We start from the raw sequence: 26696 nt of genomic DNA on the forward strand, positions 1-26696 counted from the left end.
TACATGTGTGTGCATGAGTGTCTATGAGAGTACATGTGTGTGCATGAGTGTGCATGAGTGTCTATGAGAGTACATGTGTGTGCATGAGTGTGCATGAGTGTCTATGAGAGTACATGTGTGTGCATGAGTGTACATGTGTGTGCATGAGTGTGCATGTGTGTGCATGAGGGTCTATGAGAGTACGTGTGTGCATGAGTGTGCATGTGTGTGCATGAGTGTGCACGTGTGTGCATGAGTGTCTGAGAGTACGTGTGTGCATGAGTGTGCATGTGTGTGCATGAGTGTGCATGAGTGTCTATGAGAGTACATGTGTGTGCATGAGTGTGCATGTGTGTGCATGAGTGTCTATGAGAGTACATGTGTGTGCATGAGTGTGCATGTGTGTATGAGTGTGCATGAGTGTCTATGAGAGTACATGTGTGTGCATGAGTGTGCATGTGTGTGCATGAGTGTCTATGAGAGTACATGTGTGTGCATGTGTGTGCATGAGTGTCTATGAGAGTACATGTGTGTGCATGAGTGTACATGTGTGTATGAGTGTATGAGTGTACGTGTGTACATGTAGTCTGTAACTATGTCAGAGCTTCATGTGGTAGCAGCAGCTGTTCTTAAGGCAAGACTTCACTAGATCATCATCATCAGCTCTCCGTAAAGTCACGTGTAGTCTCATAATATGACCTTTACTTGTACTGACCCAATAAACAGCCTTCAAATGACATATCTGAACAACATTATTGCCCTAATGTAGTTTCCCCTATATATTTCTGTTGTATCTTTATTCTTATTTCACTGTTTACATGTATATATTGTACATGTATACTTTTGCATTCTCTTGCGCCGGAAGCTGCCGTCATCACGATAAATTGTGTGTTTAAATATACTTTATAATAATCCAACAAACAATGACTTGAAGTGATTTAAAATCAGAAACATATTGACAGACATTAAATAGACAAACATTCTGTTCAATTAGATGATCTTTGTAAAATGATATCCTAATCTCATATCTACTAGTGATTCATTATTAAAGCAATCCAGAAACAAATGTGAGGTAATGAGCGGGAAACCGAAAGGACCGTTTCCGTCTGTTGTGCGTCGCCCTACAGCAGTTTCTGAAGTTCACTCGTCATTTATTACAGAATATCATTGCCCATATTACACATTTATACCACACAAGCATTCATAAACTATATCACCAGTGTCTTCAGAAACTCTCACATCTCGTAACGCAACTTCAGTTTTGACCTTATTTTCACGACATTTCAGAACTTCATAAATATTCAGCAGCACGACCTCTGTGATATTGATCATATTTATATAAAGCTGCAGGATTCAATTTGCACAAATCAATAAACACGACAAGACGTTGTGAATATCACAATGCATTTAATGCCTCTTCATGCAGCGTAAAGCGAGCGCATGCGGATACAGAAACCAAAGCAGAATATTCCAGCCCATAATGCAGAAAAACATTTCAGCGCAACATAAAACTCACCATAAAAATATCATCAGGATTTATAAGCATATACTTGATCAAAACTGTACAAATGGAGGTAATAAACGCACTCGTCTGGTCCTGAGGTCCGTCTGGTTTCTGATGAGAATCACACAAAACATGAATAAACATGAAAAAGACGTCTCTGGCGTCAGACGTTTAGTGTGAATCGCTCGATGAGGTTTGTGTGTTTTGCGAGGTTTTCTGGCTTTAAGAGGCGCCACAGGCCGCTGCTGCAGTTCCTGTGTGTGTGTGTGTGTGTTAAAGCTCCTGGGATTCAGGCCCATTCGTTCTCCTAAGAGGCGGGACCCGGTCCACTGGCTCCGCCCATCCCGCCATTGCCCGACTCCATGTGATTGGTGGGCAGTTTGATGGTGGGCGTGGGGTGTTGGTGTTGGAGGGTGTGTCTCTCGAGCAGCGTGCGGTGCGTGAATGCGCGGTGACAAACGCCACAGGTGAAGGTGCGCTCCACGCGGTGTGTGCGCATGTGCACATTGAGCGAGCTCTTCTGCGTGAAGCGTTTGCTGCAGACGGAGCACTGAAACGCTCGCACGCCCGTGTGCACCACCATGTGCTTGAGCAGATAGTCACGCAGAGAGAACGAGCGCCAGCAGATGCTGCACTGATGCGGCTTCTGACCTGCACACAAATCAACCCCGCGTCTGTACTATTACAGTGTAATAATTGTGTTAGCCTATCAAAGTCAACATATTGTTATACATTCAGACCACCAGACTGTTCTGGAAAAGTGCGCTATGACTTCTCTAACTGATCGGACTTACAGTTTTTGCTCAGCAGACAATCAAATATGTAAAAATTCCCATAGACTTACATTGACCGATTGCTGGTATATTCAAAAATTCAAATGTAAACAAACCCACTGAAGGCCTTTAATCTGCTTGCAGTGCTCTCTATCTGACAGTTTATTGGACTAACTGTTTCCCTTAATAAATGATCTGTATAACCAGAAATCATCATGAGTGCTGTGTGCGTACCGGAGTGGATGAACATGTGTTTGCTGTAGTTCTTGCGCGAGCGCAGTGATTTTCCGCAGTGGCTGCAGTCGAACGACTCGGATCCCTGCGGGGCAAAACTCGGACCCGCGATGCATGCTGGGGTTGAGGGGGATGGAGCTGGGGTCAGCGGGGCATGAGGCGGGGCCTGCTGACATGAATCAGACATGTTGTCAATCACCATTGGCCCACCCACGTAGAAGGAGGAGGACTGTGATTCGCTGGCAGGAAACTGGAAAAGCATCTGAAAATAAAGACATGTTATAATCATCATAATATATTTATGCATTTGGCAGATGCTTTTATCCAAAGTGACTTACAGTGCACTTATTACAGGGACAATCCCCCCGGAACAACCTGGAGTTAAGTGTCTTACTCAAGGACACAATGGTGGTGACTGTGGGGATCAAACCAGCAACCTTCTGATTACCAATGTATTATACAGTGCACTTATTACAGGGACAATCCCCCCGGAACAACCTGGAGTTAAGTGCCTTACTCAAAGACACAATGGTGGTGACTGTGGGGATCAAACCAGCAACCTTCTGATTACCAGATTACCAGTTATGTGCTTAGACCACTACACCACCACCACTCCACTACATGATATTATGTATTATTATTTTACTGATGATAATGTTGTGTTTGGGTGTCACACCTGGTTGCTGAGGCTCTGTGTTGTCGGCGGGGGCGAGAGCGGTTTGTTGACTTGACTGCGAGAGTTTGAACCCAGAGACGACTGCGGATCCGCCTGGGACCAAAAACTACCAGAGAACACACTGGACTCCTCATAGAACCCACCCTGAAATGCACACACACACACACACACACACACACACACACACACACACACACACACACACACGTTTCCAGTGGCCTCTGCTGCATTTGCTCTGCAGCACATGTACATTACTGTGTGTATATGTTTTACCTGTCCGTAGGTGTGCTGGTGTGATGCGTTCCCTCTCTCGTCTATCTCAAACAGCCCCTCCCCTTCCTGCACCCCCTCATTCTTCACCACCACCTCCTCCCCCCCCAACACCTGCGCGCACACAAACAAAAATATCATCTTACATGCAAAATGTTAAATTTTGTTTTATTTATTTAGAATAAAAAAGCTCAACAGTGCCCGCCCACTTTTTCATCTTGGTTCCGGAAGTATTTTTCCTCGGGAATTTCATTAAATCCTTCAGAAAATCAAAGCAACCAGCTCTGAAGTGAATCACAAAAAAGTGAAAGACAAAAACACAAAGATACAAGACTGTACTAACGAGTTTCATGAGGAATGAACTACAATCCCATGATGCATTGCTAATCATGTAATACAATTCAATCCATTGAAAAATATAAATTATTTAAATATCAATATATTTTAAGTTTATTGCACAATATTGTGATCAAAGCGAATATATCAGTAGTTTGAGAGTGTAGGGAGAGCGACTCGATTCATTCACAGTGCATCATGGGAGTGGGCGGAGCTGCAGAGCTCTTCTCTGATTGGTGGATCTCTCTTTAGGATTATGGGTAGTGTAGTTCTTTAACAGGAATTCTGCTACGAAACATGATTATTTAAAAATGAAGTTGAAATAACGCAGACTGATATGTTCAACAGAAGCACATAACATCCATGAACAACCTCAATCATTTCAGAATTATTCACGTGTTCACACCTGTCAATCAAGTACTACGCTAACACAAGAGATTTAAACTGAAGACAACAGTGTGATTGGATAAATCACGTCTGAGCACTTGTGATTGTATCACCGGAGACAGAAAGGTCAGTGTGTGTGTGTGTGTACCTGCAGTCTGAGCGGTTGTCTCTGTTTGCGTGTGTGCGCTGCAGCTCTCTCTCTGTCTGTCTCTCTCTCTCCCTCTCGCTCGTCCTCTTCACTGAATCTGTCCACGCCCACCACAAGCTCCTCCCCCCCGCCGGTATACTCCAAACCCCCGCCGCGGGCCATCCCGGGGGGAGAGACTATCTGAGCACGCTCATTTGCGGCGGCGGCAACATTTGCACTTCGTTCCGAGCTCGGATTCAACATGTAGTTGATTTCCTGCGCACAGCTGGTCGGTTTCAGCATGGCCCCGCCCACTGCCACACCCATCCCCTCCCCTCGACACAACCCAGCCCCGCCTAATTCAGGGAGGGGCATCAGTGGGCCCACACCCCCGCCCTCCCCCTGTGCCCCACCGCTTAGAGCGACTGCCATTTCCGCCGCAGACGTGCAATCACCCGGCATGCTGTAAACAAAGCCCTGCAGAGGTGAGCTCTCACGCTCTTTCCCGTCGCCACCCTCCTCCTGCTTGAGCAGAGCACCCCCCAGAGGCCCCACCCCTCCAGCGGCAGCAGCAGCTGCACGTCGCTGCGAGATGATCTGCGTGCACTCATCGATGACGGTCTTGATCTGCAGGATGGACGCAGCTGTGAGGATGCAGAGCGCTTGCGAGTGCAGCACCACCAGCGAGCCGCTGTACATGAAGTCCACCAGCTGCTTCACCGTCTCAGCCGGAACCAGCGGCGGCACCGAGATCTCAGAGTGACCCAGCAGCAGCTTGTCTTGGAAGAATGGGCTCCCCGCCGCCAACACGCAGGCATGGGCCCGCAGCGACGCGTCATGGATGCGCACGGTGACGTCACAAAACAGACCTTTGCGTCGCTGAGATCTCAACGCTTCCAGCACCGACTGACTGGAGTTATGAAGGTGGATGTAGTGGACCGCCTCCGAACCCATCACGTGACCCACTGACACACACTAAATTAAACTGAAAACACACACACATCCATAATTACACAAACATTCATTACACTTAAACACAATCGGTTTACAGACCACATATAAACCCACATTTGTAACTGTATAATATCAAGCCGACAGTGAATATCTGCAGTATTTCACACTTTAAAAAGATTTTATAAGTGCAGAATTATGATCATTATCACTGTTTTATTTCATTATAGGAAGTGAAGTGTATCGTTTATTTTGTGTCATGCGCGCACTCACCTACAGATGTGTTTGAAGTACATTTACACACACATGCACGCGCATTACTGCTGTAACAAAGATTAATGGTTTAATGATTCTATCTTTTGATTTGTGAAGATTCGCGATGAACTGAGCGCAGCACTGCAATGACAGGCCACAAGATCCGAAAACAACCCATCAAAATAAAAGCCCTTAACACCAAACCCCCATCAAAATAAAAGCTCTTAACAGCAAAACCCCCATCAAAATAAAAGCCCTTAACACCAAACCACCATCAAAATAAAAGCTCTTAACACCAAAACCCCCATAAAAATAAAAGCTCTTAACACCAAAACCCCCATCAAAATAAAAGCTCTTAACAGCAAAACCCCCATCAAAATAAAAGCTCTTAACACTAAAAACCCCTGTCAAAATAAAAGCCCTTAACACCAAAAATCTAGTCAGAATAAAAGCCCTTAACAACAAAACCCCCATCAAAATAAAAGCTCTTAACACCAACCCCCCTGTCAAAATAAAAGCCCTTAACAACACCAAACCCCCATCAAAATAAAAGCTCTTAACACTAAAACCCCCCGTCAAAATAAAAGCCCTTAACAACATCAAACCCCCATCAAAATAAAAGCCCTTAACAACAAAAACCCCATCAAAATAAAAAGCTCTTACCACCAACCCCCTGTCAAGAATAAAAGCCCTTAACAACACCAAACCCCCATCAAAATAAAAGCTCTTAACACTAAACCCCCCCGTCAAAATAAAAGCCCTTAACACCAAAACCCCCGTCAAAATAAAAGCCCTTAACAACACCAAACCCCCATCAAAATAAAAGCTCTTAACACCAAAAATCTAGTCAGAATAAAAGCCCTTAACACCAAAACCCCATCAAAATAAAAGCTCTTAACACCACCCCAGATCAAAAGAAAAGCCCTTAACACCCCCCTTGTCAAAATAAAAGCACTTAACACCCCCCCATGCCCCCTGTCACAATAAAAGCCCTTAACACCAACCCCCATCAAAATAAAAGGCCTTAACACCCCCCATCAAAATAAAAGCCCATAACACCAACCCCCATCAAAATAAAAGCCCTTAACACCACCATCCCCATCACAATAAAAGCCCTAACACCAACCCCCATCAAAATAAAAGCCCTTAACACCAACCCCCATCAAAATAAAAGCCCTTAACACCCCATCCCCCCGTCACAATAAAAGCCCTTAACACCAACCCCCATCAAAATAAAAACCCTTAACTCCCCCATCCCCCCGTCACAATAAAAGCCCTTAACACCAACCCCCATCAAAATAAAAGCCCTTAACACCATGCAAGCATGTTTTACCAGAGTGTGATTAAGATGAAGGAAACTTTCAGTATGGATTTATTTGACACTTTATTCCCCTTTTCATATTTATTCAGAACAAATCCCAAAAATGTCACTCCAAAACACAAAATAACAACTGGTTTAAGAACTGTATTAAACAAACTCAAAATAGTGTTATACTTTCTAGTTCAAAACACATTTTTTATAACTTATAGTAACAGTTCATAGAAGATTTTATAAAAGTATCACAGGAAATGCACAGATGCCACTGCAGCAAATACATTTTCAGACAGACAAACAACAAAAACTAAATTTAAACAACAATACCCACAAAATTCAACAAGACCCAGTTCTGAGTAAATAAACAGGTGTAGTGTGTGATGACAGTGTAGTGCTTGTGGAAGTGTGTGGCTGTATAAACACTGAAACCGCACAGAAGGCTTGACGTTGTGGTATCGTAACAGAGTTTGATCGAGCGGCAGCAGACAATGTTTTCAAGCGCGTCATGCTTGCGTTTCCAACACCGCCGACGAATCAACGAAAAACAATCCAGCACCATGACGGCCCCGCAGAGACTTGCGCTCTGGAGATCGAGCAAATAAAGCCTGCTGCGCCTGACACAACTTCTGAATGAGGAAACGCTTGTCACGACCCTCCTGCAGACAGACAGACAGACAGACAGCAGGGGAACATTCAGTCTCTTCACTAAATAAAGACTTAGTACATTCATTTCAATTTAACAAAGTGAATGTTGTTGGTGTTTTGTGCCAGATAAATACTGCTCTAATTGTACAAATATTATATCATCTGATAATTACACCATATATTTCTGAAGCTACTTTTGATAGTAACATGAAGTGTAGGCAAGTGTAGTGCTCACCATGACCAGCTGATCTCTGAGCTGCTCGATCACTCGCTTATGAGCTCCAGCTAACGCTATCACATAGAACATCCCCAGACTGAAACACACACACACACACACACAGACACCATTATCTACAGTCATTGAACACTTACTAGCTGAAGTCAGAAGCACTGAACAGACAGACAGGTTTGTTCTGACCAGGTAATGACAAAGAAAGACACCGCAAACGCCTCTGAAGCGATCGCTAGCAGGAATGAGCGCAGGCCGTGAGGCAGCTGAGAAATCACACGAGGAACGACCTCCCATGATGTGGTGTAGTTCACGAACGGACCACACGCTCGCGACGTCTGGATCCTGACACACACACACACACACACACACGTGGACATGACCAACTGTTCCTGATTTGTGTAATATACAGTTGTTAGATTAGGGTGATGTATGTTTGTATATGAAGTGTGAACTCACTCTGCGATACTGACGGTAACAGGAACACACGCGAGAGCCAAACCAATCAACAACACCACCAGGAAGAAGAAATTTGAACTTGAAGCACGAAATGGACGAGTGGCAGGACGACAGTTCTTCATCAGAGACACCTGCGGTAAACACATATGCATTGAACACTCATTAAGCCTTTAATGAACACTCAATAACTCTTTTATAACACTTATTTACCCATTATTATACACTTGCTACAAAATGTCACCACACAGTTTTCAGAAAATATTGACTTTATAATGATGTGCTGAAAACTATCCTTACAGAAGTTTAATAGATATTTAGTAGAACTGATACTGAAGTGTAATTGAGGTTTAATAGAAATTATATTGAAGTGTAATTGATCTGATACTGAAGTGTAATTGAGGTTTAATAGAAATTATATTGAAGTGTAATTGAGGTTTAATAGAAATTATATTGAAGTGTAATTGAACTGATACTGAAGTGTAATTGAGGTTTAATAGAAATTATATTGAAGTGTAATTGAGGTTTAATAGAAATTATATTGAAGTGTAATAGAGGTTTAATAGAAATGATATTGAAGTGTAACAGAGGTTTAATTGATCTGATATTGAAGTGTAATAGAGGTTTAATAGAAATGATATTGAAGTGTAATAGAGGTTTAATATATCTGATACTGAAGTGTAATTGATCTGATATTGAAGTGTAATAGATGTTTAATAGAAATGATATTGAAGTGTAACAGAGGTTTAATTGATCTGATATTGAAGTGTAATAGAGGTTTAATAGAAATGATATTGAAGTGTAATAGAGGTTTAATATATCTGATACTGAAGTGTAATTGATCTGATATTGAAGTGTAATAGATGTTTAATAGAAATGATATTGAAGTGTAACAGAGGTTTAATAGAAATGATATTGAAGTGTAACTGAACTGATACTGAAGTGTAACAGAGGTTTAATAGAACTGATACTGAAGTGTAATTGAACTAATACTGAAGTGTAATAGAGGTTTAATAGAAATGATATTGAAGTGTAATAGAACTGATAATGAAGTGTAATAGAGGTTTAATAGAACTGATCCTAAAGTGTAATAAAGGTTTAAGCGAAATTATATTGACGTGTAATAGGGGTTTAATAGAAATGATATTGAAGTGTAATAGAGGATTAATAGAAATGATATTGAAGTGTAATTGATCTGATATTGAAGTGTAATAGAGGTTTAATAGAAATGATATTGAAGTGTAATTGATCTGATACTGAAGTGTAATAGAGGTTTAATAAAAATGATATTGAAGTGTAATACAGGATTTAATAGAAATGATATTGAAGTGTAATTGAACTGATACTGAAGTGTAATAGAGGTTTAATAGAAATGATATTGAAGTGTAATTGATCTGATACTGAAATGTAATAAAGGTTTAATAGAAATGATATTGAAGTGTAATAGAGGTTTAATAGAAATGATATTGAAGTGTAACTGAACTGATATTGAAGTGTAATAGAGGTTTAATAGAAATTATATTGAAGTGTAATTGAAATGATATTGAAGTGTAATAGAACAGATACAGAAGTGTAATAGAGATTTAATATATCTGATACTGAAGTGTAATTGAACTGATACTGAAGTTTAATTGATCTGATACTGAAGTGTAATAGAGGTTTAATAGAAATGATATTGAAGTGTAATTGATCTGATACTGAAGTGTAATAAAGGTTTAATAGAAATTATATTGAAATGTAATAGAGGTTTAATAGAAATGATATTGAAGTGTAATTGAACTGATATTGAAGTGTAATTGATCTGATTCTGAAGTGTAATAGATGTTTAATAGAAATGATATTGAAGTGTAATTGAACTGATATTGAAGTGTAATAGAGGTTTAATAGAAATGATATTGAAGCGTAATAGAGGTTTAATAGAAATGATATTGAAGTGTAATTGAACTGATATTGAAGTGTAATAGAGGTTTAATAGAAATTAAATTGAACTGTAATTGAACTGATACTGAAGTGTAATAGAGGTTTAATATATCTGATATTGAAATGTAATTGAACTGATATTGAAGTGTAATAGAGATTTAATATATCTGATATTGAAGTGTAATTGAACTGATACTGAAGTGTAATTGAAATGATACTGAAGTGTAATAGAGGTTTAATAGAAATTATATTGAAGTGTAATTGATCTGATACTGAAGTGTAATAGAGGTTTAATGTATCTGATACTGAAGTGTAATTGAACTGATATTGAAGTGTAATAGAGGTTTAATAGAAATGATACTGAAGTGTAATAGAGGTTTAATAGAAATGATATTGAAGTGTAATTGATCTGATACTGAAGTGTAATAGAGGTTTAATAGAAATGATATTGAAGTGTAATTGATCTGATACTGAAGTGTAATAGAGGTTTAATAGAACTGATACTGAAGTGTAATAGAGGTTCAATAGAAATTATACAGAAGTGTAATAGAGGTTTAATAGAAATTATATTGAAGTGTAATTGAACTGATACTGAAGTGTAATAGAGGTTTAATAGATCTGATACTGAAGTGTAATAGAGGTTCAATAGAAATGATACAGAAGTGTAATAGAGGTTTAATAGAAATTATATTGAAGTGTAATTGAACTGATACTGAAGTGTAATAGAGGTTTAATAGAAATGATATTGAAGTGTAATTGAACTGATATTGAAGTGTAATAGAGGTTTAATAGAAATTATATTGAAGTGTAATAGAGGTTTAACAGAAATGATATTGAAGTGTAATAGAGGTTTAATAGAAATTATATTGAAGTGTAATTGATCTGATACTGAAGTGTAATAGAGGTTTAATATATCTGATACTGAAGTGTAATTGAACTGATATTGAAGTGTAATAGAGGTTTAATAGAAATGATACTGAAGTGTAATAGAGGTTTAATAGAAATGATACAGAAGTGTAACAGAGGTTTAATATATCTGATACTGAAGTGTAATTGAACTGATATTGAAGTGTAATAGAGGTTTAATAGAAATGATACTGAAGTGTAATAGAGGTTTAATAGAAATGATATTGAAGTGTAATTGATCTGATACTGAAGTGTAATAGAGGTTTAATAGAAATTATATTGAAGTGTAATTGAACTGATACTGAAGTGTAATAGAGGTTTAACAGAAATGATATTGAAGTGTAATTGAACTGATATTGAAGTTTAATAGAGGTTTAATAGAAATGATATTGAAGTGTAATTGAACTGATATTAAAGTGTAATAGAGGTTTAACAGAAATGATATTGAAGTGCAATTGAACTGATATTGAAATGTAATAGAGGTTTAATATATCAGATAATGAAGTGTAATTGAACTGATATTGAAGTGTAAAAGAGGTTTAATAGAAATGATATTGAAGTGTAATAGAGGTTTAATATATCTGATATTGAAGTGTAATAGAGGTTTAATAGAAATGATATTGAAGTGTAATTGATCTGACACTGAAGTGTAATAGAGGTTTAATAGAAATGATATTGAAGTGTAATTGATCTGATATTGAAGTGTAATAGAGGTTTAATAGAAATGATATTGAAGTGTAATTGATCTGATACTGAAGTGTAATAGAGGTTTAATAGAAATGATATTGAAGTGTAATTGAACTGATACTGAAGTGTAATAGAGGTTCAATAGAAATGATACTGAAGTGTAATAGAGGTTTTAATAGAAATGATATTGAAGTGTAATTGAACTGATACTGAAGTGTAATACAGGTTTTAATAGAAATGATATTGAAGTGTAATTGAACTGATACTGAAGTGTAATAGAGGTTTAATAGAACTGATACTGAAGTGTAATAGAGGTTTAATCGAAATGATATTGAAGTGTAATAGAACTGATACAGAAGTGTAATAGAGGTTTAATAGAAATGATATTGAAGTGTAATTGATCTGATTCTGAAGTGTACTAGAGAATTAATAGAAATGATATTGAAGTGTAATAGAGGTTTAATAGAAATGATATTGAAGTGTAACAGAGGTTTAATAGAAATTATATTGAAGTGTAATAGAGGTTTAATAGAAATGATATTGAAGTGTAATTGAACTGATACTGAAGTGTAATAGAGGTTTAATAGAAATGATATTGAAGTGTAATTGATCTGATACTGAAGTGTAATAGAGGTTTAATAGAAATGATATTGAAGTGTAATTGATCTGATACTGAAGTGTAATAGAGGTTTAATATATCTGATATTGAAGTGTAATAGAGGTTTAATAGAAATGATATTGAAGTGTAATTGATCTGATACTGAAGTGTAATAGAGGTTTAATAGAAATTATACTGAAGTGTAATAGAGGTTTAATATATCTGATACTGAAGTGTAATTGATCTGATATTGAAGTGTAATAGAGGTTTAATAGAAATGATATTGAAGTGTAACAGAGGTTTAATAGAACTGATACTGAAGTGTAATTGATCTGATATTGAAGTGTAATTGAGGTTTAATAGAAATGATATTGAAGTGTAATAGAGGTTTAATAGAAATGATATTGAAGTGTAACAGAGGTTTAATATATCTGATACTGAAGTGTAATTGATCTGATATTGAACTGTAATAGAGGTTTAATAGAAATGATATTGAAGTTTAATAGAAATGATATTGAAGTGTAATAGAGGTTTAATAGAAATGATATTGAAGTGTAATTGAACTGATACTGAAGTGTAATAGAGGTTTAATCGAAATGATATTGAAATGTAATAGAACTGATACAGAAGTGTAACAGAGGTTTAATAGAACTGATACTGAAGTGTAATAGAGGTTTAATAGAAATGATATTGAAGTGTAATAGAACTGATACTGAAGTGTAATAGAGGTTTAATAGAACTGATACTGAAGTGTAATAGAGGTTTAATAGAAATGATATTGAAGTGTAATAGAACTGATACTGAAGTGTAATAGAGGTTTAATAGAACTGATACTGAAGTGTAATAAAGGTTTAAGAGAAATTATATTGAAGTGTAATAGAGGTTTAATAGAAATGATATTGAAGTGTAATAGAGGATTAATAGAAATGATATTGAAGTGTAATTGATCTGATACTGAAGTGTAATAGAGGTTTAATAAAAATGATATTGAAGTGTAATTGAACTGATACTGAAGTGTAATAGAGGTTTAATAAAAATGATATTGAAGTGTAATACAGGTTTTAATAGAAATGATATTGAAGTGTAATTGATCTGATACTGAAGTGTAATAGAGGTTTAATAAAAATGATATTGAAGTGTAATACAGGTTTTAATAGAAATGATATTGAAGTGTAATTGAACTGATACTGAAGTGTAATAGAGGTTTAATAAAAATGATATTGAAGTGTAATACAGGTTTTAATAGAAATGATATTGAAGTGTAATTGAACTGATACTGAAGTGTAATAGAGGTTTAATCGAAATGATATTGAAGTGTAATAGAACTGATACAGAAGTGTAATAGAGGTTTAATAGAAATGATATTGAAGTGTAATTGAACTGATACTGAAGTGTAATAGAGGTTTAATAGAAATGATATCGAAGTGTAATTGATCTGATTCTGAAGTGTAATAGATGTTTAATAGAAATGATATTGAAGTGTAATAGAGGTTTAATAGAAATGATATTGAAGTGTAATTGAACTGATATTGAAGTGTACTAGAGGTTTAATAGAAATGATATTGAAGCGTAATAGAGGTTTAATAGAGGTTTAATCGTCCTTATTGTCCCTCGACAATAAGGACTCATACGTTCGAATGCTGTTCATAGATTTCAGCTCAGCATTCAACACAATCATTCCCCAGCACCTGATTGGAACGCTGAACCTGCTGGGCCTGGACACCTCCCTCTGCAACTGGATCCTGGACTTCCTGACTGGGAGACCTCAGTCAGTCCTGATCGGGAACAGCATCTCCACCACCACCACACTGAGCACTGGGGCCCCCCAGGGCTGTGTGCTCAGTCCACTGCTGTTCACTCTGCTGACTCACGACTGTGCAGCAATGCACAGCTCGAATCACATCATCAAGTTCACCGATGACACGACCGTGGTGGGTCTCATCAGCAAGAACAACGAGTCAGCATACAGAGAGGAGGTGCAGCGGCTGACGAACTGGTGTAGAGCCAACAACCTGTCCCTGAATGTCGACAAAACAAAAGAGATGGTTGTTGACTTTAGGAGAGCACAAGGTGAACACACTCCGCTGAACATCGACGGCTCCTCTGTGGAGATCGTCAAGAGCACCAAATTCCTTGGTGTTCACCTGGCGGAGAACCTCACCTGGTCCCTCAACACCAGCTCTATCACCAAGAAAGCCCAGCAGCGTCTCTACTTTCTTCAAAGTCTGAGGAAAGCACATCTCCCAACCCCCATCCTCACTACATTCTATAGAGGGACTATTGAGAGCATCCTGAGCAGCTGCATCACTGCCTGGTTTGGGACTTGCACCGCTTCGGACCGCAAAGCCCTGCAGAGGATAGTGAGGACAGCTGAGAAGATCATTGGGGTCTCTCTTCCCTCCATCAAAGACATTTACAAAAAACACTGTATCCACAAAGCAACCAGCATTGTGGATGACCCCACACACCCCTCACACAAACTCTTTACCCTCCTCCCGCCTGGCAAGAGGTACCGAAGCATTCGGGCCCTCACGGCCAGACTGTGTAACAGCTTCTTCCCCAAGCCATCAGACTTCTCAATACTCAGAGACTGGTTTGACACACACGTGTCCTGAGTTGCACTTTAATAACTGTCACTTTATAACTGTCTGCTACCTCAATAACTGCTATGTGCATAGAACATTATCTCATAGTATGTTATGTTTACATTTTTAGAAACTGTCATCTTTTTGCACTACTGAGTACTGGTCGGCGCTGCACTGTCTATTGTCCTGTTCATTGTCAGTAATTTGTTGTACTGTCCTGTACTTTTTGCACATGTTTGCACGTGCACTTTATATAGGTATATATAGGTAGTTTATATAGGTATTTTATTTTGTTGTGTAGTCTCATGTGGTCCTATGTTGGTCCTTTGTTGTTTTTATGTAGCACCATGGTCCTGGAGGAATGTTGTCTCGTTTTGCTGTGTACTGTACTAACTGTATATGGTTGAAACGACAATAAAAACCACTTGACTTGACTAATAGAAATGATATTGAAGTGTAATTGAACTGATATTGAAGTGTAATACAGGTTTAATAGAAATTAAATTGAACTGTAATTGAACTGATACTGAAGTGTAATTGAACCGATATTAAAGTGTAATAGAGGTTTAATAGAAATGATATTGAAGTGTAATTGAACTGATATTAAAGTGTAATAGAGGTTTAAAAGAAATGATATTGAAGTGTAATAGAGGTTTAATAGAAATGATATTGAAGTGTAATAGAGGATTAATAGAAATTATATTGAAGTGTAACTGATCTGATACTGAAGTGTAATAGAGGATTAATAGAAACTATATTGAAGTGTAATTGATCTGATACTGAAGTGTAATAGAGGTTTAATAGAAATGATACTGAAGTGTAATTGAACTGATACTGAAGTGTAATAGAGGTTTAATATATCTGATACTGAAGTGTAATTGAACTGATACTGAAGTGTAATAGAGGTTTAATAGAAATGATATTGAAGTGTAACAGAGGTTTAATAGAAATTATATTGAAGTGTAATTGAACTGATACTGAAGTGTAATTGAACTGATACTAAAGTGTAATTGAACTGATACTAAAGTGTAATAGAGGTTTAATAGAAATGATATTGAAGTGTAATTGAACTGATACTGAAGTGTAATAGAGGTTTAATAAAAATGATATTGAAGTGTAATACAGGTTTTAATAGAAATGATATTGAAGTGTAATTGATCTGATACTGAAGTGTAATAGAGGTTTAATAAAAATGATATTGAAGTGTAATACAGGTTTTAATAGAAATGATATTGAAGTGTAATTGAACTGATACTGAAGTGTAATAGAGGTTTAATAAAAATGATATTGAAGTGTAATACAGGTTTTAATAGAAATGATATTGAAGTGTAATTGAACTGATACTGAAGTGTAATAGAGGTTTAATCGAAATGATATTGAAGTGTAATAGAACTGATACAGAAGTGTAATAGAGGTTTAATAGAAATGATATTGAAGTGTAATTGAACTGATACTGAAGTGTAATAGAGGTTTAATAGAAATGATATCGAAGTGTAATTGATCTGATTCTGAAGTGTAATAGATGTTTAATAGAAATGATATTGAAGTGTAATAGAGGTTTAATAGAAATGATATTGAAGTGTAATTGAACTGATATTGAAGTGTACTAGAGGTTTAATAGAAATGATATTGAAGCGTAATAGAGGTTTAATAGAGGTTTAATCGCCCTTATTGTCCCTCGACAATAAGGACTCATACGCTCGAATGCTGTTCATAGATTTCAGCTCAGCATTCAACACAATCATTCCCCAGCACCTGATTGGAACGCTGAACCTGCTGGGCCTGGACACCTCCCTCTGCAACTGGATCCTGGACTTCCTGACTGGGAGACCTCAGTCAGTCCTGATCGGGAACAGCATCTCCACCACCACCACACTGAGCACTGGGGCCCCCAGGGCTGTGTGCTCAGTCCACTGCTGTTCACTCTGCTGACTCACGACTGTGCAGCAATGCACAGCTCGAATCACATCATCAAGTTCACCGATGACACGACCGTGGTGGGTCTCATCAGCAAGAACAACGAGTCAGCATACAGAGAGGAGGTGCAGCGGCTGACGAACTGGTGTAGAGCCAACAACCTGTCCCTGAATGTCGACAAAACAAAAGAGATGGTTGTTGACTTTAGGAGAGCACAAGGTGAACACACTCGCTGAACATCGACGGCTCCTCTGTGGAGATCGTCAAGAGCACCAAATTCCTTGGTGTTCACCTGGCGGAGAACCTCACCTGGTCCCTCAACACCAGCTCTATCACCAAGAAAGCCCAGCAGCGTCTCTACTTTCTTCAAAGGCTGAGGAAAGCACATCTCCCAACCCCCATCCTCACTACATTCTATAGAGGGACTATTGAGAGCATCCTGAGCAGCTGCATCACTGCCTGGTTTGGGACTTGCACCGCTTCGGACCGCAAAGCCCTGCAGAGGATAGTGAGGACAGCTGAGAAGATCATTGGGGTCTCTCTTCCCTCCATCAAAGACATTTACAAAAAACACTGTATCCACAAAGCAACCAGCATTGTGGACGACCCCACACACCCCTCACACAAACTCTTTACCCTCCTCCCGCCTGGCAAGAGGTACCGAAGCATTCGGGCCCTCACGGCCAGACTGTGTAACAGCTTCTTCCCCAAGCCATCAGACTTCTCAATACTCAGAGACTGGTTTGACACACACGTGTCCTGAGTTGCACTTTAATAACTGTCACTTTATAACTGTCTGCTACCTCAATAACTGCTATGTGCATAGAACATTATCTCATAGTATGTTATGTTTACATTTTTAGAAACTGTCATCTTTTTGCACTACTGAGTACTGGTCAGCGCTGCACTGTCTATTGTCCTGTTCATTGTCAGTAATTTGTTGTACTGTCCTGTACTTTTTGCACATGTTTGCACGTGCACTTTATATAGGTATATATAGGTAGTTTATATAGGTATTTTATTTTGTTGTGTAGTCTCATGTGGTCCTATGTTGGTCCTTTGTTGTTTTTATGTAGCACCATGGTCCTGGAGGAATGTTGTCTCGTTTTGCTGTGTACTGTACTAACTGTATATGGTTGAAACGACAATAAAAACCACTTGACTTGACTAATAGAAATGATATTGAAGTGTAATTGAACTGATATTGAAGTGTAATACAGGTTTAATAGAAATTAAATTGAACTGTAATTGAACTGATACTGAAGTGTAATTGAACCGATATTAAAGTGTAATAGAGGTTTAATAGAAATGATATTGAAGTGTAATTGAACTGATATTAAAGTGTAATAGAGGTTTAAAAGAAATGATATTGAAGTGTAATAGAGGTTTAATAGAAATGATATTGAAGTGTAATAGAGGATTAATAGAAATTATATTGAAGTGTAACTGATCTGATACTGAAGTGTAATAGAGGATTAATAGAAACTATATTGAAGTGTAATTGATCTGATACTGAAGTGTAATAGAGGTTTAATAGAAATGATACTGAAGTGTAATTGAACTGATACTGAAGTGTAATAGAGGTTTAATATATCTGATACTGAAGTGTAATTGAACTGATACTGAAGTGTAATAGAGGTTTAATAGAAATGATATTGAAGTGTAACAGAGGTTTAATAGAAATTATATTGAAGTGTAATTGAACTGATACTGAAGTGTAATTGAACTGATACTAAAGTGTAATTGAACTGATACTAAAGTGTAATAGAGGTTTAATAGAAATGATATTGAAGTGTAATTGAACTGATACTAAAGTGTAATAGAGGTTTAATAGAAATGATATTGAAGTGTAATTGAACTGATACTGAAGTGTAATAGAGGTTTAATAGAAATGATATTGAAGTGTAAATGAACTAATTCTGAAGTGTAATAGAGATTTAATATATCTGATATTGAAGTGTAATTGAACTGATATTGAAATGTAATAGAGGTTTAATATATCTGATAATGAAGTGTAATTGAACTGATATTGAAGTGTAATAGAGGTTTAATAGAAATGATATTGAAGTGTAATTGATCTGATACTGAAGTGTAGAGGTTTAATAGAAATTATATTGAAGTGTAACTGATCTGATATTGAAGTGTAATAGAGGTTTAATAGAAATGATATTGAAGTGTAATAGAGGTTTAATAAAAATGATATTGAAGTGTAATTGAACTGATACTGAATTGTAATAGAGGTTTAATAGAAATGATACTGAAGTGTAATTGATCTGATACTGAAGTGTAATAGAGGTTTAATAGAAATGATATTGAAGTGTAATTGATCTGATACTGAAGTGTAATAGAGGTTTAATATATCTGATATTGAAGTGTAATAGAGGTTTAATAGAAATGATATTGAAGTGTAATAGAGGTTTAATAGAAATTATATTGAAGTGTAATTGAACTGATACTGAAGTGTAATAGAGGTTTAATATATCTGATATTGAAGTGTAATTGAACTGATATTGAAGTGTAACAGAGGTTTAATAGAAATGATATTGAAGTGTAATAGAGGTTTAATAGAACTGATATTGAAGTGTAATTGATCTGATACTGAAGTGTAATAGAGGATTAATAAAAATGATATTGAAGTGTAATTGAACTGATACTGAAGTGTAATAGAGGTTTAATAGAAATGATACTGAAGTGTAATTGATCTGATACTGAAGTGTAATAGAGGTTTAATAGAAATGATATTGAAGTGTAATTGATCTGATACTGAAGTGTAATAGAGGTTTAATAGAAATGATATTGAAGTGTAATTGATCTGATACTGAAGTGTAATAGAGGTTTAATAGAAATGATATTGAAGTGTAATTGATCTGATACTGAAGTGTAATAGAGGTTTAATATATCTGATATTGAAGTGTAATAGAGGTTTAATAGAAATGATATTGAAGTGTAATAGAGGTTTAATAGAAATTATATTGAAGTGTAATTGAACTGATACTGAAGTGTAATAGAGGTTTAATATATCTGATATTGAAGTGTAATTGAACTGATATTGAAGTGTAACAGAGGTTTAATAGAAATGATATTGAAGTGTAATAGAGGTTTAATAGAACTGATATTGAAGTGTAATTGATCTGATACTGAAGTGTAATAGAGGTTTAATAGAAATGATACTGAAGTGTAATAGAGGTTTAATAGAAATGATATTGAAGTGTAATTGATTTGATACTGAAGTGTAATAGAGGTTTAATAGAAATGATACTGAAATGTAATGAACTGATACTGAAGTGTAATAGAGGTTTAATAGAAATGATATTGAAGTGTAATAGAGGTTTAATAGAAATTATATTGAAGTGTAATTGAACTGATACGGAAGTGTAATAGAGGTTTAATATATCTGATAATGAAGTGTAATTGAACTGATACTGAAGTGTAATAGAGGTTTAATAGAAATGATATTGAAGTGTAATAGAGGTCTTAATAGAAATAATATTGAAGTGTAATTGATCTGACACTGAAGTGTAATAGAGGTTTAATAGAAATGATACTGAAGTGTAATTGATCTGACACTGAAGTGTAATAGAGGTTTAATAGAAATGATACTGAAGTGTAATTGAACTGATACTGAAGTGTAATAGAGGTTTAATAGAAATGATATTGAAGTGTAATTAAACTGATACTGAAGTATAATAGAGGTTTAATAGAAATGATATTGAAGTGTAATTGATCTGATACTGAAGTGTAATAGAGGTTTAATAGAAATGATATTGAAGTGTAATTGATCTGATACTGAAGTGTAATAGAGGTTTAATAGAAATGATATTGAAGTGTAATTGATCTGATACTGAAGTGTAATAGAGGTTTAATAGAAATGATACTGAAGTGTAATTGAACTGATACTGAAGTATAATAGAGGTTTAATAGAAATGATATTGAAGTTTAATTGATCTGACACTGAAGTGTAATAGAGGTTTAATAGAAATGATACTGAAGTGTAATTTAACTGATACTGAAGTGTAATAGAGGTTTAATAGAAATGATACGGAAGTGTAATAGAGGTTTAATAGAAATGATACGGAAGTGTAATAGAGGTTTAATATATCTGATATTGAAGTGTAATATAGGTTTAATAGAAATGATACAGAAGTGTAATAGAGGTTTAATAGAAATGATACAGAAGTGTAACAGAGGTTTAATATATCTGATATTGAAGTGTAATTGAACTGATACTGAAGTGTAATAGAGGTTTAATAGAAATGATACTGAAGTGTAATTGAACTGATACTGAAGTGTAATAGAGGTTTAATAGAAATGATACGGAAGTGTAATAGGTTTAATATATCTGATATTGAAGTGTAATAGAGGTTTAATAGAAATGATACAGAAGTGTAATAGAGGTTTAATAGAAATGATACGGAAGTGTAATTGATCTGATACTTAAATGTAATAGAGGCACTGAAGTGTAATTGAAGTGTATTAGTTAGTTGTGCAGTTGTGAATGAGTTGCAGTGAATTGTGACCTTCTTTAGGTAGAAGATGAGGAAGTATTTGACTGTGTTTATGGCAGGAAGTAAAGGACAGTAAAACGTTCCGATCCAGCATATGGTTTGACCATAAACGATCTCCAAAACGTTCTGTGGAATGGCGAATTCCTGCTGGCCCCACCACTTCGCCAAACCACAGTCGCAGTAATTCACGATGATTCTGAAAGGACAATAAAATCAAGCACAGAAATGAACATGAGTCTGAGGAGATCATGTGAATGGACAGAATGACGGGTTACTCTTACTTGCGAGGAAATTCCACAAAGATGGTGGCAGCCGCGATGATCAGGAAGTCAAAGATCACCAACTTGTACATTTCCTGTCCGACATGTGTCTCCCAACACTAGAACACAACATATATTCATGAGCATAAACACACACCAGTGAGAGTGTATGACTGTGTGTGTGTGTGAGTGTTGTACAGGATAGAGCTGATGGTTGTGTGTGAGTGTTGTACAGGATAGAGCCGATGGTTGTGTGTGAGTGTTGTGCAGGATAGTGCCGATGGTTGTGTGTGAGTGTTGTACAGGATAGAGCCGATGGTTGTGTGTGAGTGTTGTACAGGATAGAGCCGATGGTTGTGTGTGAGTGTTGTGCAGGATAGTGCCGATGGTTGTGTGTGAGTGTTGTGCAGGATAGAGCCGATGGTTGTGTGTGAGTGTTGTGCAGGATAGAGCCGATGGTTGTGTGTGAGTGTTGTGCAGGATAGAGCCGATGGTTGTGTGTGAGTGTTGTGCAGGATAGAGCCGATGGTTGTGTGTGAGTGTTGTGCAGGATAGAGCCGATGGTTGTGTGTGAGTGTTGTACAGGATAGAGCCGATGGTTGTGTGTGAGTGTTGTACAGGATAAAGCCGATGGTTGTGTGTGAGTGTTGTGCAGGATAGAGCTGATGGTTGTGTGTGAGTGTTGTACAGGATAGAGCCGATGGTTGTGTGTGAGTGTTGTGCAGGATAGAGCTGATGGTTGTGTGTGAGTGTTGTACAGGATAGAGCCGATGGTTGTGTGTGAGTGTTGTGCAGGATAGAGCTGATGGTTGTGTGTGAGTGTTGTACAGGATAGAGCCGATGGTTGTGTGTGAGTGTTGTGCAGGATAGAGCTGATGGTTGTGTGTGAGTGTTGTACAGGATAAAGCTGATGGTTGTGTGTGAGTGTTGTACAGGATAGAGCCGATGGTTGTGTGAGTGTTGTACAGGATAGAGCCGATGGTTGTGTGTGAGTGTTGTGCAGGATAGAGCTGATGGTTGTGTGTGAGTGTTGTACAGGATAGAGCCGATGGTTGTGTGTGAGTGTTGTACAGGATAGAGCCGATGGTTGTGTGTGAGTGTTGTACAGGATAGAGCCGATGGTTGTGTGTGAGTGTTGTGCAGGATAGAGCCGATGGTTGTGTGTGAGTGTTGTACAGGATAGAGCCGATGGTTGTGTGTGAGTGTTGTACAGGATAGTGCTGATGGTTGTGTGTGAGTGTTGTGCAGGATAGAGCCGATGGTTGTGTGTGAGTGTTGTACAGGATAGAGCCGATGGTTGTGTGTGAGTGTTGTACAGGATAGAGCCGATGGTTGTGTGTGAGTGTTGTACAGGATAGAGCTGATGGTTGAGTGTGAGTGTTGTACAGGATAGAGCCGATGGTTGTGTGTGAGTGTTGTACAGGATAGAGCTGATGGTTCTGTGTGAGTGTTGTGCAGGATAGAGCTGATGGTTGTGTGTGAGTGTTGTACAGGATAGAGCCGATGGTTGTGTGTGAGTGTTGTACAGGATAGAGCTGATGGTTCTGTGTGAGTGTTGTACAGGATAGAGCCGATGGTTGTGTGTGAGTGTTGTACAGGATAGAGCTGATGGTTCTGTGTGAGTGTTGTACAGGATAGAGCCGATGGTTGTGTGTGAGTGTTGTACAGGATAGAGCCGATGGTTGTGTGTGAGTTTTGTACAGGATAGAGCCGATGGTTGTGTGTGAGTGTTGTACAGGATAGAGCTGATGGTTGTGTGAGTGTTGTGCAGGATAGAGCTGATGGTTGTGTGTGAGTGTTGTACAGGATAGAGCCGATGGTTGTGTGTGAGTGTTGTACAGGATAGTGCTGATGGTTGTGTGTGAGTGTTGTACAGGATAGAGCCGATGGTTCTGTGTGAGTGTTGTACAGGATAGTGCTGATGGTTGTGTGTGAGTGTTGTACAGGATAGAGCCGATGGTTGTGTGTGAGTGTTGTGCAGGATAGAGCTGATGGTTGTGTGTGAGTGTTGTACAGGATAGAGCCGATGGTTGTGTGTGAGTGTTGTGCAGGATAGAGCTGATGGTTGTGTGTGAGTGTTGTACAGGATAGAGCCGATGGTTGTGTGTGAGTGTTGTGCAGGATAGTGCTGATGGTTGTGTGTGAGTGTTGTACAGGATAGAGCCGATGGTTGTGTGTGAGTGTTGTACAGGATAGTGCTGATGGTTGTGTGTGAGTGTTGTACAGGATAGAGCCGATGGTTGTATCCGCAGGGACATTGTGAAGATCCACATGTGATTTGAGTCCAGAGAGAGAAGAGCAGCACACCGATACTGGCCAAACGCATGAACACACACCTGAACACACATCAATAATAACACATCATCAGTAACACACACTCATGAAAACATGTCCAGCTCATATTTCAACAAAACATTGTGACATTATTTTCATAAAAGTTTGTCTGAGATAAATGTATCATAAGGGCTTTAATATGGTCAATGTACACCTGCGTCAGACGGACACTTATGGGGTGTCTCACTTTGATTGGATGATGTCATAAAAACAGCATTTTTGGTTGATTTGTCAAGTTAAAGATAGTTTCAAACTTAGAAACATTCATTGAGTAAATCAGATTCATGTGTGTGTGTGTGTGAGTGTGTTTGCCTCATTAATGTGAAGCGGATCTCAAACGCAGGCGAGTAATCCTCAAACGTGATGATGAGATTGAAGATGAGCGGCGTGATGAAGTTTGCCAGAGTGATGACGATCGACGGTAAATATTCCACAATCAACTCCAACAGGAAGTTACTCTGATTCTAAAACACACACACAGCATTAGATAAAAACGATCTAAAGGATTAATCGGAGTCTTGATGTGATTGTGCGCATCACCTCGGTCTGTTTGCGCTGCGAGAACACCGTCGCGATGTATATACAGTAGAAACACGCCACCAGAACCGCCATGACAAACAGATTGACCGCAGCTCGCAGCGTATAGATGTGACATTTCTCTCTGCGCGTGCGGTTGGCCATCTTGCGCTTGATGCGCTCCTCCTCCAGATCCGTCTGAAACACACAAACATTTGAACATTCTGTGAACTCAATTGAAACCGGATGTTTAGTGGCACTGTGCGAGTAAATGAACATCTGTTCTGTGTGAATTGAGAGAAGTAATCCGAAAAATATCAGAGAATAAAGAGGCATGCTTAATAATGTGTGATGTCATTATTTCTGTTGTGTGACTCCTGTCCTGTTATTTTAATTCAACTTCCTGTGGGCGTGGAGAATTCAAACTCACACTGCAGAATTAAAAGTTCAATATTAAACAGAAAAAAAAGTCATCTTTATTGAATTGACAGATGACAAACGCACCTTGATTTCGTAGAGTAAACTGCTCCGCTTCAGTCGCGCCGCGTTCTCGTTTGTGATGCAGAAATCCCAGCCGGCGAAAATTTTATTGCAGAAACTCTGAAAGCGATCTTCATCTTGAATGATTTTGCGTTTGAAACCAGCTGCAGACCTGAACATCAACACAAACATCATGTTTACGTCATTCCCGTCTGACGTTGAACCATTCATTTGAAAGGATGTTATTTTAAAGCTGATGTCATCACACGCTATTATTTTCAACATCTGTTAACAGTGATTCTCAAAACCATCCAAGAATGTCCTGATCATTTTAACCCCAAATGAATACAGAACACATATTCAAATGCATTGCTAAAAGAACATCAGGCCTACTTTAAGATTTCTTTGCACTGGGACATTTCAGTTCTCGTTACTGTAATCATCTGGATGTTTTCAATAAAAGAGGCGGTGATGATTTTCCAGCACAGATGAAAGGGTGAAATATTCCTCACATTTAAAAAACATTTCTTTCCCATATGACATTAAATAGAAGTATAACATAATGTCAAAAATCTTAAATGCCTCTAAAATAGGCTTCATTTTCAATATGCACAATGAATTTATTTCTCACTTGTTTCTTTTGATTTTGGAGTAAAACAGAACAAGAACGTTATTCATGTGACCCGTTACAGCTGATGGATTAAATCATGTGCTGTCCCACATTTATTATCCTGATTCCCTCTGAACGTCACACTCTACAAGTCAAATGACTTTTAAACGTTCCTGGTGTTTGTCTGTTGCTTTAGACATTCATTGAAACAGATCGTTGAATCTGCTTTAGTGTGTGTGTTTAATGAACGCACCTCTTGACGATCCACACGAGACTCAGCAGCAGGTATGAAACGGTGGCCAGCAGATACGCCAGCGGCAGGTTATACGTGAAGTGAGAATGAATGAACTCCAGCTTATAGTATCCGTAGAAGAGGTACGTCTGCTCCAGAAAACCCTACACACACACACACACAAACATTAAACACACACAGAGAGTTCTGGAGTTGTGTGTAGAGCTGATGAAGATGTTCTGACCGTTCCAGACAGCAGATCAGTGATGTGTTGATGAAACAGGACGAGACCTCGACGAGAGCTCATCTCATAATGACTGCAATCCAGCACTGCAACACACAAACACACACATCAGTAAAGTGTGACAAAAACAATGTAAGTGTGTGCGAGTGTGTGTGCGTTTGTGTGTGAGTGAGAGTGAGTGTGTGTGTGAGTGAGAGTGTGAGTGAGTGAGTGAGTGTGTGTGAGTGAGTGAGTGTGCGTGTGTGTGTGTGAGTGAGTGTGTGTGTGAGAGTGAGTAAGTGTGTGTGTGTAGTGTGTGAGTGAGTGAGTGAGTGAGTGAGTGTGTGTGTGTAGTGTGAGTGAGTGTGTGTGAGAGTGTGTGTGAGTGAGAGAGAGTGTGTGTGTGTGAGAGTGTGTGTGTGTAGTGTGAGTGAGTGTGTGTGAGTGAGTGTGTGTGTGTAGTGTGTGTGTGTGAGTGTGTGTGTGAGTGTGTGAGTGAGTGAGTGAGTGAGTGACTGAGTGAGTGTGTGTGTGTGTGTGTGAGTGTGAGTAAGAGTGAGTGTGTGTGTGTGTGTGTGTGTGAGTAAGAGTGAGTGTGTGTGTGTGTGTGTGAGTGTGAGTAAGAGTGAGTGAGTGTGTGTGTGTGTGTGAGTGTGAGTAAGAGTGAGTGTGTGTGTGTGTGTGAGTGTGAGTAGGTAGTGTGTGTGTGTGTGAGTGTGTGTAGTGAGTGTGTGAGTGAGTGAGTGAGTGAGTGTGTGTGTGTGTGTGTGTGTGTGTGGTAGTGTG

General features: G+C 38.1%; 3 protein-coding genes across 4 annotated transcripts in view; all 3 read right to left on the reverse strand.

Annotated features, from left to right (window-relative positions):
- Nucleotides 1-1110: 1110 nt before the first annotated feature.
- On the reverse strand, nucleotides 1111-5721 carry LOC127652204 (zinc finger and BTB domain-containing protein 45-like). Of its 2 annotated transcripts, XM_052138333.1 has the most exons (6): nucleotides 5511-5717; nucleotides 4308-5271; nucleotides 3440-3550; nucleotides 3167-3310; nucleotides 2491-2752; nucleotides 1113-2134 (listed from the first exon to the last, which is right to left on the reverse strand). In XM_052138333.1, exons 2-6 carry the CDS (start codon nucleotides 5238-5240, stop codon nucleotides 1791-1793), a joined length of 1794 nt encoding a protein of 597 aa, XP_051994293.1. In that variant the 5' UTR covers nucleotides 5241-5271; nucleotides 5511-5717; the 3' UTR covers nucleotides 1113-1790. The 2 variants fall into 2 exon arrangements, with proteins under 2 accessions (XP_051994292.1, XP_051994293.1); XM_052138332.1 differs by having other exon boundaries at nucleotides 1111-2134; nucleotides 3167-3550; nucleotides 5511-5721.
- Nucleotides 2798-26696, reverse strand: part of LOC127652205 (zinc finger protein 501-like) — a 277426-nt gene continuing 253527 nt past the window's right edge. Inside the window, exon 5 of the transcript XR_007971681.1 lies at nucleotides 2798-2865. The gene's annotated coding sequence lies outside the window, so the exon portion shown is untranslated. The remainder of the gene's footprint in view (nucleotides 2866-26696) is intronic.
- Nucleotides 6841-26696, reverse strand: part of LOC127652202 (transmembrane channel-like protein 7) — a 42536-nt gene continuing 22680 nt past the window's right edge. The window contains exons 5-16 of the mRNA XM_052138331.1: nucleotides 25932-26017; nucleotides 25709-25851; nucleotides 24870-25017; nucleotides 24390-24563; nucleotides 24162-24313; nucleotides 23740-23851; nucleotides 21537-21634; nucleotides 21268-21451; nucleotides 8141-8271; nucleotides 7871-8026; nucleotides 7688-7766; nucleotides 6841-7463 (exon numbers count right to left, since the gene is read on the reverse strand). Coding sequence (XP_051994291.1) covers nucleotides 7311-7463; nucleotides 7688-7766; nucleotides 7871-8026; nucleotides 8141-8271; nucleotides 21268-21451; nucleotides 21537-21634; nucleotides 23740-23851; nucleotides 24162-24313; nucleotides 24390-24563; nucleotides 24870-25017; nucleotides 25709-25851; nucleotides 25932-26017 — 1616 coding nt within the window. The 3' untranslated portion in view covers nucleotides 6841-7310. The remainder of the gene's footprint in view (nucleotides 7464-7687; nucleotides 7767-7870; nucleotides 8027-8140; nucleotides 8272-21267; nucleotides 21452-21536; nucleotides 21635-23739; nucleotides 23852-24161; nucleotides 24314-24389; nucleotides 24564-24869; nucleotides 25018-25708; nucleotides 25852-25931; nucleotides 26018-26696) is intronic.

Source organism: Xyrauchen texanus, chromosome 11, assembly GCF_025860055.1.
Source record: "Xyrauchen texanus isolate HMW12.3.18 chromosome 11, RBS_HiC_50CHRs, whole genome shotgun sequence".
NCBI lineage: Eukaryota > Metazoa > Chordata > Actinopteri > Cypriniformes > Catostomidae > Xyrauchen > Xyrauchen texanus.

Excerpts from the sequence above, each read along its gene's own strand:
- LOC127652204 (XM_052138332.1), bottom strand. The coding sequence starts at position 5,240 with ATGGGTTCGGAGGCGGTCCACTACATCCACCTTCATAACTCCAGTCAG. Across the intron at positions 3,551-4,307 it reads GACAACCGCTCAGACTGCAG|GTGTTGGGGGGGGAGGAGGT; the intron begins GTACACACACAC and ends GTGTGCGCGCAG. Across the intron at positions 2,753-3,166 it reads CACAGAGCCTCAGCAACCAG|ATGCTTTTCCAGTTTCCTGC; the intron begins GTGTGACACCCA and ends CTTTATTTTCAG.